Source organism: Mauremys mutica, chromosome 4 (assembly GCF_020497125.1).
Source record: "Mauremys mutica isolate MM-2020 ecotype Southern chromosome 4, ASM2049712v1, whole genome shotgun sequence".
In the NCBI taxonomy this organism is placed as follows: Eukaryota; Metazoa; Chordata; order Testudines; family Geoemydidae; genus Mauremys; species Mauremys mutica.
This window is the reverse complement of record NC_059075.1, coordinates 59,062,924-59,075,551: the sequence shown is the minus strand read 5'-3', so window position 1 is coordinate 59,075,551 and position 12,628 is coordinate 59,062,924. Positions and strand designations below refer to the sequence as shown.

Genomic DNA, 12,628 nt, shown 5'->3' with positions numbered 1-12,628 from the left:
ATCAATGTAGCCCAAGTAGAGTAGGGGCATAAGGAGACGAGCTGAGGAAGCGTTATTCTAAGTCAGCCATAAAAATGTTGGCATACTGAGAGGCCATGCGGGTACCAATAGCAGTGCTGCTGACTTGAAGGTATAAATTGTCTCCAAATCTGAAATAGTTATGGGTGAGGACAAAGTCACAAAGCTCAGCCACCAGGTTTGCTGTGACATTATTGGGGATATTGTTCCTAACAGTTTGTAGTCCATCTTTGTGTGGAATGTTGGTGTAGAGGGCTTCTACATCCATAGTGGCTAGGATGGTGTTTTCTGGAAGATCACCAATGGATTGTAGTTTCCTCAGGAAGTCAGTGGTGTCTTGAAGATAGCTGGGAGTGCTGGTAGCATAGGGCCTGAGGAGAGAGTCCACATAGCCAGACAATCCTGCTGTCAGGTTGCCAATGCTTGAGATGATGGGGCGTCCAGGATTTCCAGGTTTATGGATCTTGAATAGCAGATAGAATACCCTGGTCGGGGATCTAGGGGTGTGTCTATGTAGATTTGTTCCAGTACTTCTTCCGGGAGTTTCTTGAGCAGATGGTGCAGTTTCCTTTGGTACCCCTCAGTGGGATCAGAATTTATTTTCGGAAACACAAAAACATGATTTTCTTGAAAGGAAATATATGAAATTAACATTCTTTTTAGTTTCACCATAGCAGTGGCGAAACTGACAAGAATGTCAAGTTTTCTCAGCTGCTGCCTGGGCTCTCCAGCACAGATCAGGGGTGTCTAGCACAGTGTTCTCCTAACCCCCAGACAACTGATTCTCAGTGTTTTGCCCAGCCAGTCCCAATCTCACCATTTTTTGTGTCCCAATCTGTTTCTTGGTGTGGAGCATGCTCACTTGCTCTGTGGTGATGGCACCATGCACTGTCCAATCACATGTTGGAGCTGTGAGGGAATAAGTGCACACAGACTCTTCAGAGATTTTAGCTGCTAAACCCTAAGAAGTCTCTGCTGAGCATGTGTGGACTGAAATTTTTCAAAGACTTATAACTTGGCCTAACAATAAAAGTTACATTCCTGACAAAAAGCCCAGCCCTTTCAAGTCCCTGCTCCAGTGTGTGGGAATACTAGAGCTTCTCACCAAAAGTCACCAGAATTTTGTTAACATTACAGTACATATTTTCCCAGAACCTCATTCTCAGAAATGGTTGAACTATTTTGGCTGAAACTTTCAAAAAAATCAGCTTGAAGTCTGGGAAATTTCAGACCAAACAGTTATATTTAGGCAAGGTTATGAGTAGGTGAAAATAGTCTTATATTGGTAAGTGTCTTGCAATGTTAATAATAGGCAGTGCTACCAGCCCTGCATATAATATGTATAAAATTTGGTTTGAAATGGTAAAGCAGTATATGCCATGTAAATCATACTGCAAGTCTACCAGGATTCAAATTTATGTATGTATAAAACTATATAGTAGTTCCTATAATCCATATATAGATGATGTACAATAATTATAAGAGTATACAGGGCTTAAAAATCTGTGCTACTTTCATAAATGCTCAGAGGGTCTAAGACATTCAAATCATGCAAAAAAGCAAGAGAAAAACTTCAAAAAGTTTTTTTCCTCCTGATGATGATAGCTCATCTCAATTGATTAGACTTTTCCTGTTGTTATGCATACTTCCACCTTTTCATGTTCTCTGTATGTATAAATATCTCCTGTCTGTATGTTCCATTCTATGCATCCGAAGAAGTGAGCTGTAGCTCACGAAAGCTCATGCTAAAATAAATTTGTTAGTCTTTAAGGTGCCACAAGTACTCCTGTTCTTTTTAGTAAGAAAATAATGTTCACCCAAAAGCTTGATTGACAAAAAAGGCTTTTGGTGTGTAATCTGAAGTTTGCTAGACTTGGGGCTCTGATAGGTCATCAGGAAAAGTATTTTACCGTAATTCCAATCTGATCATATATTTGCTGCCATCTTATATTTTCATATTTTCCCTCTTTTAAATAGTCTGTAACCTCACTAAGTGCTTCAGGAACTCAAGAGGAGATAGAAAATACAAACAACTTTTTAGCTTTGACCTCCTCATTGCAGGAGACTGTTGGTAAGTAAGTAAAACAGGTAAATGATAAATATCTCATAAGATTATTTTATATGTTGATTATAGCTATATTTCTGTAAATTCTAAATTATCACTACTATTAAAATAGAATAAAATGTTTTCCATAACAAGTGCAGTTTTAAACTTTTATCAATAAAATAGTCCTTACACGTAAAAACTTGAAAAGACAATTTTTCTAAACCTCAAACTGAGTAAAAAGTATTTTTGCTGCTGCACATGCCTTCTCAAGGCAGTATTACTTTACAGATTTTTATTTGCAATAATTCTGCAGTATTTCAAATGACTGGGTAGCCTTGAAGGTTTAACTAAGTAGCAGCAAGGTAGGAAAAATGTGAATAACTTATGTCTGTGATAGATAAATCAGGGCTGATGTTAGAAAAAAAAATTCTAAGCTGTTTTATAGACTGAGTTGGCGAACGCCATTTTATTGAAATCTGTACAGAACCCTGTATGTGTCTTCAGAATCCAACTATTGGCAATTTTATCTTCATTTTTTATCCCTCACATTTACATTTTGACCTTTGATCCCTAACCATTCAGCCTTATCTGGAAATTCATCAGCAAAGCTAAACATTTTTAAAAGGCGCTATCCAGCAGAGCAGATATATGGTCTCCTGTGGTGTGAGGCTGTGGCCATAACTATCCTATTGAAAAGGAAGGTTGTCCCAGCAAATGCTCTGAATACTGCTGCTTCTGCTTCTCAGAAGGAATGACATTAAAGCACTGTAGAAAGAAATCTGGAAAATAAGTGGGCTGCTTTACTGAAACCAAGGATATTTAACCCACAGCCTATAACACTCTTTACCTGGCTACTCCGGAACATTTCAAATGGAACTGGAATTCCAGTGCATTGAGATGCTATCGTACAGCACGCTAAGTAAACCTCTGATTACAACAATAATCAGATTCAGAGTTTCAAAAATATACCTTAATGAATTTTAACTTTCTGGTTATTAAATCCAGGATCAGACAACTTTTTGAAGTTACACACAGCATTCTGTGGGGTAGTTGGCTATGCAGTGTTGTTGCAAAGAATAATTAAAAAATAACTCTTTTGCATTTAAAATGCAGCAAATACACCTGCTTTGCTCTTACCACCTTTGATTTTGACTGTGCTTTGCACTGAATTACTTTGGCAATGCTTATACTGCTCTCAAATTTATTAATTGTTTTGTCCAGCTTTTAAACACAGACTTTTTCTTTTTGGTTGGGGAAAGATTTCTTGGAGTACAAATTTTTGACCTCTGTAATCTAAAAGATATTTCAACCTCTTAAATAAAAGTTGTCTTTTGGTAGCCTGTTGTACTGTAGAATTTTGATTCTCACCACCTCGTGTACTCCAAACTTAAAAATATTATATTATTGACTGTTACAAAATTTAATGAGAGAATCTTTACTTGGAATCATCTTGGATTATAATTTTTTTTTCTGTCAGAAAGGTTTTTTGTATGGTTGTCTGACCATTAATGTCAGACCTGTTGTGACTTTGTGTAGTTTTATAACTGAATTATACCATTCTGTGTTGGACTTTTTGAAAATGGTAAAGAAGTATACACAGGAGAAGAGGATTTTTACATCAATAACTGCATAACATTTATTTAGTTTACTGTTCAGGGGCAAAAACCACAAGATTTACAAATCAGCTTTACAGTAATTTAAAACTGTCCAGTAGGTGTCAGCATCTAATAAAAAGAATATGCTATACTAGGTCTCTTAACCTTTAAAATATGGAAAGAAAATTTGTTTATGAGGTTATTCTTAACAAACTCCACACTGCACTTCCTTTTTCTTTTCAAAGGTAACTACTGCTGTATGGGTCATGTGGATTTTGGTGCATGGCACCAGGACAGCTCTGTGCATAGTGTAGATTTTTTCCAGAGTCCTCCTTGACTCAAGGTTTTATGTAGAATGTTAACACTTTTTGTTCATCAGGTCATTTTGTATGATTGGCAGCAGAGGAACTTTCCCTGGTTGAAAATAAAGAACTGAACAAAATTAACTTTGTCTTTTGGCGCTTGAATATTTAGCTTTTATTTTATTTGATGACAACAAATGATGCAAGGGAGGCTGTTTTGAAAGTAGTCTCTTTTGAAAAGAGTTATTAGAGTATCAAATGCCAGCTACATCTACAAAATCACTTATATCCATCCACTTGTGTCTCAACCTCTCTAGCCGCAGAAACACATTTGTCCTAATTGTGGCAGAAATTAGACTTTGCAGCTATAAAACTCTCATTCAGTTGTTACTAAATGACAATCATCATCATGCTTTCAGCTGGGAAGGATAGTATTAATTTGTTGTTTAGTTCATATTAGTTATAGCTCTCAAATGTATGGGGAATCCTTACAGTATGTGCTCTTTAAGTGTGCACAGGTTGCAGAGCAGCCAGTGAGGGGCTTCTCCTTAACCTGCACTCCCTGGCTAATTCTTGCCAGGAGCATTACTAACACTTGGAGTACTTGAAGCAGCTCTTGAGCACTGGGATGTTTGGCACCCATTTCTCCCAGATCACACTCCTGACAGAGGCCAGTTGGATTTCTGACAACTTGGGCACAGCTAGACACCCGCTGTGAAAATCCCCTGGGCACTTAACTTTCAATTGAACCTCTAGATGATTCCCCAAATGGCTATTCATGTCTACTGAAGCTTTTGAACATTTTGGCCCCAGGCTGTATCACTTACGTATAATTACCAGCCCTGTAGAAACCTGCAAATGCAATAGAAGAAAAAATAAGCGTGTAATCCTATTTACTCAAAACCTCTATCAGACTTCATAGATACATCAGAAGTGGTATAATACATTTTGATATTTTCTTCCAATCTTACTTGCCCTTGTTCATAATGATTCTTTTACTCACAGATTGACTCTCTTACTCACCTCTCGTCTTTTCTTTTGCTCCACCTATTCTATCTCTTGTAAAATGTTTTATTGTATTGTTGTAACTACTTGAAGAAAACCAATAATAAACTTCTATGACTCTAGTGTATCGAACTTGGAGAAATGTACATAAATCATACTGTTAAGTCACAAAAATCTGGTTTAAATAAGTATTCAGCAATTATTCAATACACTTCTAATTAACAGATCCTTCCCATTCTGAAGAAGATGAAATATTTATTTCAGTATTTCACACACAAATTAATTCAGAAGATTATGACCGCAATGAAAAGCAAGCTGTACAGGGTAAGCCCTTATTACAGTCCTATAATTATGTAATGAGCTTTTATATTCTGGATTTGAATGAGTAAAATGTTCCAAAAAATCAAGGCTGAAAGGGAAGCATTGTGTGCCAAATAGATGTTGGAAAACATAACATTCCTATAATGTATGTAATATAAATAGGTAATACAAGCTTACAATCTGATTGAAAAATTTAGGAGTTTATCAACAATGTGGTTTTTTTTGGAAATTGTATAAAATTTATCTCTGTTATTAATCTAATATTGCTAATCATAGGATCATAGAAATGTGTAGCTGAAAGGGTCTTCTAGAAGTATCAAGTCCAGGCCCTGCATTGAGGCACCACCAGTTAAAACCTAAACCATCTGTGACAGGTATTTGTCTAACCTGTTCTTAAAACTCAATGATGGTGATTCCACAACCTCCATGGAAGCCTATTCCAGAGTTTTAATATTGAACATAAATCTTCCTTGCTGTAGATTAAGATCTTTACTTCTTGTCCTAATTCCAGTGGACATAGAGAACAATTGATCACCATCCTCTTTATAACAGCCCTGAACATGTCTGAAGACTTTTAGCAGGTCCCCCCTCAGTCTTCTTTTTTCATGACTTAATATGCCCATTTTTGTGTAACATTTCTTCCTAGGTCAGGCTTTCTAAACCTTTTCTCATTTTTGTTGCTCTCCTCTGGACTCTCTCCAGTTTGTCCACATATTTCCTGAAGTGTGGTGCCCAAAATACTCCCGCTGTGGCCTCACCAGTGCCGAGTAGAGCAGGGCAATTACCTCCTGTGTCTTACATATGACACTCCTGTTAAAACACCCCAGAATACTAGCCACCTTTGCAATTGCATCATGGTGTTGATTCATATTCAATTTGTGAGGCACTGTAACCTCCAGATCCTTTTCAGCAGTACTACCACCTCATCAGCTATTCCCCATTTTGTAATTGTGCATTTGATTTTTCCTTCCTAAGGGAAGTACTTTGCACTTGTCTTTATTGAATGTCATCTTGTTGAATTCAAACCAATTCTCCAGTTTTTCAAGGTAATTTTGAATTCTAATCCTGTCCTCCAAAGGGCTTGAAACCCCTCTCAGCTTGGTGTCATCTGCAGATTTTATAAGCATACTTTCCACTCCAAGGTGAAGTCCAGCTATATACTATCTGCCACCTAGTTTGAGCAAACCGTTGATAACTACACTTTTGAGTATGGTCTTTCAAATAGTTGTTCTCCAGCCTTACAGTAATTTTATCTAGATCATATTTCTCTAGTTTGCTTTTGAGAATGTCATGTGGGACTGTGTCTAAAGCCTTACTGAAATCAAGATATATCACCTGTACTGCTTCCCCCCAATTCACTGGGCCAGTAACTCTGTCGAAGAAGGAAATTAGGTTGGTTTGGCATGATTTGTTCTTGACCAATCCATGGTGGTTATTCCTTATAATCCTGTTATCCTCTGGGTGCTTACAACAAAATGAATGTTTAATAATTTGTTCCAGTTAGGCTGACTGGTCTGTAATTCCCCAGATCCTCTTTGTTTCCCTTTTGAAAGCTAGATACTATGTTTGTCCCTCTCCAGTCCTCTGGCACCTCACCTGTCGTCCATGAGTTCTCAAAGATAATTTTTAATGCTTCAGAGATTACTTCAGCTAGTTCTCTAAGTAACCTAAGGTGAATTTAATCACGCCCTAACAGCTTGAATACATCTAATTTATCTAAATATTCTTTGACCAGTTCTTTCTCTGTTTTGGCTTGTGTTCCTTTCCTCTTGTTGTTAATATTAATTGTGTTGAGTACTGGTCACCATTAACCTTTTTAATGGAGACTGAGACAAAATAGGTGTTAAACACCTAAGCCTTCTTGATATCATCAGTTGTTAGATCTTCTTCCTTGCTAAGTGGAGGACCTACACTTTCCTGTGTCTTTCTCTTGCTCCTAATGTATATAAAGAACCTGTTCTTATTGTACGTTATGTCTCTTGCTAGATGTAAATCATTTTGCCTTAGCCTTTTTGATTTTGTCCCTATATGCTTGTGCTGTTCTTTTGTATTCATCCTTACATTTGTACATGTTTCCACTTTTTGTAGGATTCGTTGTTGATTTTCAGGTAATTAAAGTGCTCCTGACTGAGTCATACACTTACTATGAGGCACCATCTTCCCTTACGTGTACAATTATTAGGCCTATGCTCAAGAAACCATCTCTCAAATCTGGCAGTTGATGCAAAGTGCAGTATTACCCAGTCTCTAATGTTCCTATTTTGGGTCAAGGTTCTCTGGCCCTGTTTGACATCTTCAGACTTCCTTAATCTCTTTCAGTTTAGTGTTTTTTTTGTTTTGTTTTCTATTAAACTGATTATGGTACAGACTGCACTTGTCTTGATGTTTGAGGATCTCCTGACAAAGATCAGACATCCTTGCTAGTTCTTTTAGGTTTGTCTGTTGTTTAGATGCTATTGCTTATAATACTATTGTGGCACTATTGAGAACACTTCAACCTCTCTGGTCACTCAGTAACAGACCTGAAGGTGGCAATTTTGCAACAGAAAGACTTCAAAAACAGACTCCAATGAGAAACTGCTGAAGTCCCCCCCGAATCATAGAGCGTAGATGTTTCTATGCTCCCCCTATCATCTCCGTCCTTGAGGTTATTGCAGATTAGAAGGTGAAAAAAATGCTCTCGCGATGACATGTTTTCCGAGCTCATGCAGTCCTCCCGCGCTGATAGGGCACAGCTTAATGCATGGAAGCATTCAGTGGCAGAGGCCAGGAAAGAATTAAACGAGCATGAAGAGCGGAGGCAGGATGCGATGCTGAGGAAAGCCAGCAAGAGCACAGACCCCTGCTGCATCCACTGTATAACCGCCTACCCTCCTCTCCATGTTCCATAGCCTCCTCACCCAGACGCCCAAGAACGCGAGGGGTGGGGAGGCTCCAGGCACCCAGCCACTCCACTCCAGAGGATGGCCCAAGCAGCAGAAGGCTGTCATTCAAACAGTTTGATTTTTAGTGTGGCTACAGTAAGCAATGTGGCCGTGTACTTCCCTCCTCCCTTACCTCACCTGGGCTACCTTGTCCGTTATCTCATTTTTTTTAATTAATAAAGAAAGAATGCATGGTTTCAAAACAATAGTTACTTTATTTCGAAAAGGGTGGGTGGTTGTCTTACACGGAATTAAAATCAACAAAGGGGGTGGGTTTGCATCAAGGAGAAACACACACAACTGTAACACCGTAGCCTGGCCAGTCATGAAACTGGTTTTCAAAGCCTCTCTGATGCGCAGCACGCCTTGCTGTGCTCTTCTAATCGCCCTGGTGTCTGGTTGCTCAAAATTGGATGCCAGGCGATTTGCCTCAACCTCCCACCCCGCCATAAACAACATTTCCCCCTTACTCTCACAGATATTATGGAGCACACAGGAAGCAGCAATAACAATGGGAATGTTGGTTGCGCTGAGGTCTGACCTAGTCAGCAAACAGCACCAGCGAGCTTTTAAAGTGTGTGACAGTGAGCTGAGTGGGCTCCATGCTTGCCGTGGTATGGCGTCTGCATGGGTAACCCAGGAAAAGAGGTGTGAAACAATTGACAGCTGTTCTTTCACGGAGGGAGGGGCGACTGACGACATGTACCCAAAACCACCCACGACAATGTTTTTGCCCCATCAGGCATTGGAAGCTTAACCCAGAATTCCAATGGCTGGCAGAGACTGCGGGAACTGTGGGATAGCTACCCACTGTGCACCGCTCCATAAGTCAATGCTAGTCGCGATAGTGAGGATGCACTCTGCCGACTTCATGTGCTTAGTGGGGACATACACAATCAACGGTATAAAATAAATTTCTAAAAATCTACTTCTATAAAATTGATTTAATTTCGTAGTGTAGACATACCCTAAGACTTCTGTGTGGAGGAGTAGGTAGAATGTCTTATATGATCCAGTGAGCTTTCTTTTAATTGCCTTTTTTGGTCAGATTGCATATTCTTTAATTGTAATGTATTTGCTCCTAGAGGCTGCGATAGTTAATCTTTTTATAAATCCAATGATAAGGAAGCACATTCTAGTTTTATAATCAAATAATCCCCAAACTTGTGTCTAACCCCAAGATCAAAGAAAAAAAGAGAACTATTAGGTATGCAGGAGAACAGATCAATTTGTGAGATTTATAGGACATTAAATGTGATTGTTTAGTTTTGTCATTTATAAATCTTTGGAATCTGGATCATTCCAAAGTCATGAAAGAATTACCACTTTAAAATTATTAGAAATCTCTGCATGGCACATACCATATATTGTCTTTTCATATGGCTTTTGGAGAAACTATTCAGAAAACATTAAATCTGAAAATAGCTTGAGGGTGAATTAAATGTTCAGTGTGCTACTTTCTAAATAATCTGATCTGCTTATAAGAATATATCTTTAAATGTAATGATCACACATAATATATTTAAGACTGTTACTAAGAAACCATGTTTGTTTCATAACTTGCAGAGATTTAAGGTGAGTTTTAAAACAAAAATTGTTACAACAAGGGACTGTAGAACATCAAAGACCTCATCTGTTTTTCAGCTGTTTCATTTAAGCAATCTGCTTGAAATATCCCCAAACAGTTGCATGCTTTCCGAAAAAATCACCACTTAATTTATCTAATACTGGTGATATAGTTCAAACAGTAAGAGGTTTAAAAAGAATGGGTTTAAAATCATGGCAATGTGTTTAACATTTTTGAGGTCAGATCTCCATAAAAAATATTTTGGCCTTCACAAAACTATAATCTTATATAAGAAATAACTTTGCTAAATGGGCACCCTGAAAAACTTGCATGTACCATATTTAACTGTTGAAATGGTTATGATAATAGTTTCTAATGGTAAATATAAGTAATACTTTCAATACTATAAATATAATAAATAATAATGAAAATAGAAATTATTGATTTTGTCTGTTGGAGAGGCAACAATCACATTTTTGCAACTGTTTTTTTTTTAACTACAGACCATCTAAATGAAATCGAAACAAGTGGCTCACTGAAAGTAACAGGAAAAACACACCATAAAAGTGACACCAGAAGTAAAAATAGTCAAGATTTTATTAAAAAGAATATCGAGGTATGTGTTAAGGACTAAAATTACTAAAAGATTAGGGAGTTACTGATGTATACTAAATGCATTGCCAAAAAAAAAAAAAGTGACAGTGTATACACACTTCTACAAATAGGTTGGTTTCTTGATCAAGACACGTCCCATTATTAACTCTGTAAAAGTTAATCAAGATTAAATGAACAACATTATACTACAAAAATTTGTTGCTCATTGCAAAGTGCTCCTGAGTATTCATCCTTCACTGGTTGCCCAAATTTGCAGATTAGATCCCCATTTCCCCATTTGCTTTTAGATGGTCATACAATGAGAAAGTTTATATTTTCCAATCTGTGCCTGGCCACAGCCCATACATTTTGTAGACAAGTACTTCTTTATAACCTGTTTCTAAAAAAAGAAAAAATGATGTTTGGTGTTCTTAAAAAATAATGGGTGGACACTGAATGACTTGAAATTCTCTATCTACAGAACAGTTGTTGCAAAGGCTATGGCACAGCAACGTGTCCTATACCGTTCAGCCAGTATTTCTCAACCCTGATGGAGAGGAGCACTTTACTGCTAACATAGGGCAGTTTACTTTCCATGCATCATTTAGTTCTTGACCCATCTGCTAACATTCTCTGCAACAAGGTTGCCAGATGTGGTAGAGGTTTTTTGATGTGTGCACACTTCTGTGCCATGAACAGGAATAAGAATACTAATTTACTTCTTACAGGCCACTAGATTTGTGAATGGTTTAGATCAGCTAGGTTTTGGGTTTTAACTAGTAGCACAGAAATGAAAACCTGTTTTCCATTGTCAGTATTGTGAGCAAACCCAGTTTTATAGTTTTATTTTTAATGCTTTCTATCCATAAATATTTCAGCTGGCAAAGGATTCAGGGAGCCAACTGGTTATGCTAGCAGAAGAGAAGAAAAGATTGGTTGAGCTGTTGAAAGATATAGAAGACAATGGCAATGAACTTCAAGGCATTGAGGTATGATGATTTTAATTTGCATTGAGTCATGACTGGATTTTCATGGATGTTTATGATATGGCAAAGGAGGTAAACAGTGAGTTTACCTCAAAGTTTGCAGATGATACAAAATCAAAGTCCAAAGCAAACCATGAAGAGTCACAAAAGAGTCTCACAAAACTGGGTGACAGGGCAACAAATGGCAGATGAAATTCAGTGTTGGTAAGTGCAAAGTAATGCATATTCTAACACATAATTTAACCTATACATACAAAGTGATGGGGTCAGTAATTAGTAGTTACCACTCAGGAAAGAGATCTTGGAGTCATTATGGATTGTTCTCTGACAACATCTGCTCAATGTGCAGTGGCAGTCAAAAAACCTAACCATGTTAGGAACCATTAGGAAAGGGATAGATAAGAAGACAGAAAATATCATAATGCCACTATGTAAACCCTTGGTATACCTACCCCTTAAATACTGCATCTAGTTCTGATTGCCTAATCTCAAAAAAGATGTATTAGAATTGGAAAAAGTACAGAAAAGGGCAACAAAAATTATTATGGGTACAGAATGGCTTTCATACAAGAAGAGGTTAAAAAGACTGGAGCTGTTCAGCTTAGAAAAGAGACAACTAAGGGGGCATAGGATAGAGCTCTATCAAATCATGGATGATGTGGGAAAAGTGAATAGGGATGTGTTATTTACCTCTTCACAAAAACCAGGGGTCACCCAATGAAATTAAAAAGCATCAGGTGAGTACTTCTTCACACAACACAATCACCCTGTGGAAATTGTTGCCAGGGGATGTCGTGAAGGTCAAAAGTATAATTGGGCTCAAAAAAGAAGTAAGTTCACAGAGGGTATGGCTACACTTGCAAATTTGCAGCGCTGCAGCAGGGTGTGAAAAAACACCCTCTGCAGCGCTGCAAATTGCAGCGCTACAAAGCGCCAGTGTAGTCAAAGCCCCAGCGCTGGGAGCGCGGCTCCCAGCGCTGTCCGTTATTCCCCACAGGGAGCTGGAGTACGGACAGCGCTGGGAGAGCTTTCTCCCAGCGCTGGGGCTTTGACTACACTTAGCGCTTCAAAGCGCTGCCGCGGGAGCGCTGCCGCGGCAGCGCTTTGAAGCGCTAATGTAGCCATAGCCAGAGGCTAGGTCCATCAATGGCTATTAGCCAAGATAGCCATGGATGCAACCCCATGCTCTGGGTGTCCCTAAACCTCTGATTGCCAGAAGCTGAGACTAGAGCACTTGATAAAGTGCCTTGTTCATTCTTTCTGAAGCAT

At 38.3% G+C, this 12,628-nt stretch overlaps 1 protein-coding gene across 6 annotated transcripts in view; it reads left to right on the top strand.

The window, feature by feature from the left end:
- Window positions 1-12,628, top strand: part of FSIP1 (fibrous sheath interacting protein 1) — a 185,183-nt gene that overhangs the window by 29,428 nt on the left and 143,127 nt on the right. For all 6 annotated transcript variants that reach the window (XM_045013692.1, XM_045013688.1, XM_045013691.1 and 3 more), the window contains exons 5-8: window positions 1,996-2,089; window positions 5,193-5,291; window positions 10,283-10,395; window positions 11,252-11,362. In XM_045013692.1, the coding sequence (XP_044869627.1) occupies window positions 1,996-2,089; window positions 5,193-5,291; window positions 10,283-10,395; window positions 11,252-11,362 (417 nt within the window). The remainder of the gene's footprint in view (window positions 1-1,995; window positions 2,090-5,192; window positions 5,292-10,282; window positions 10,396-11,251; window positions 11,363-12,628) is intronic.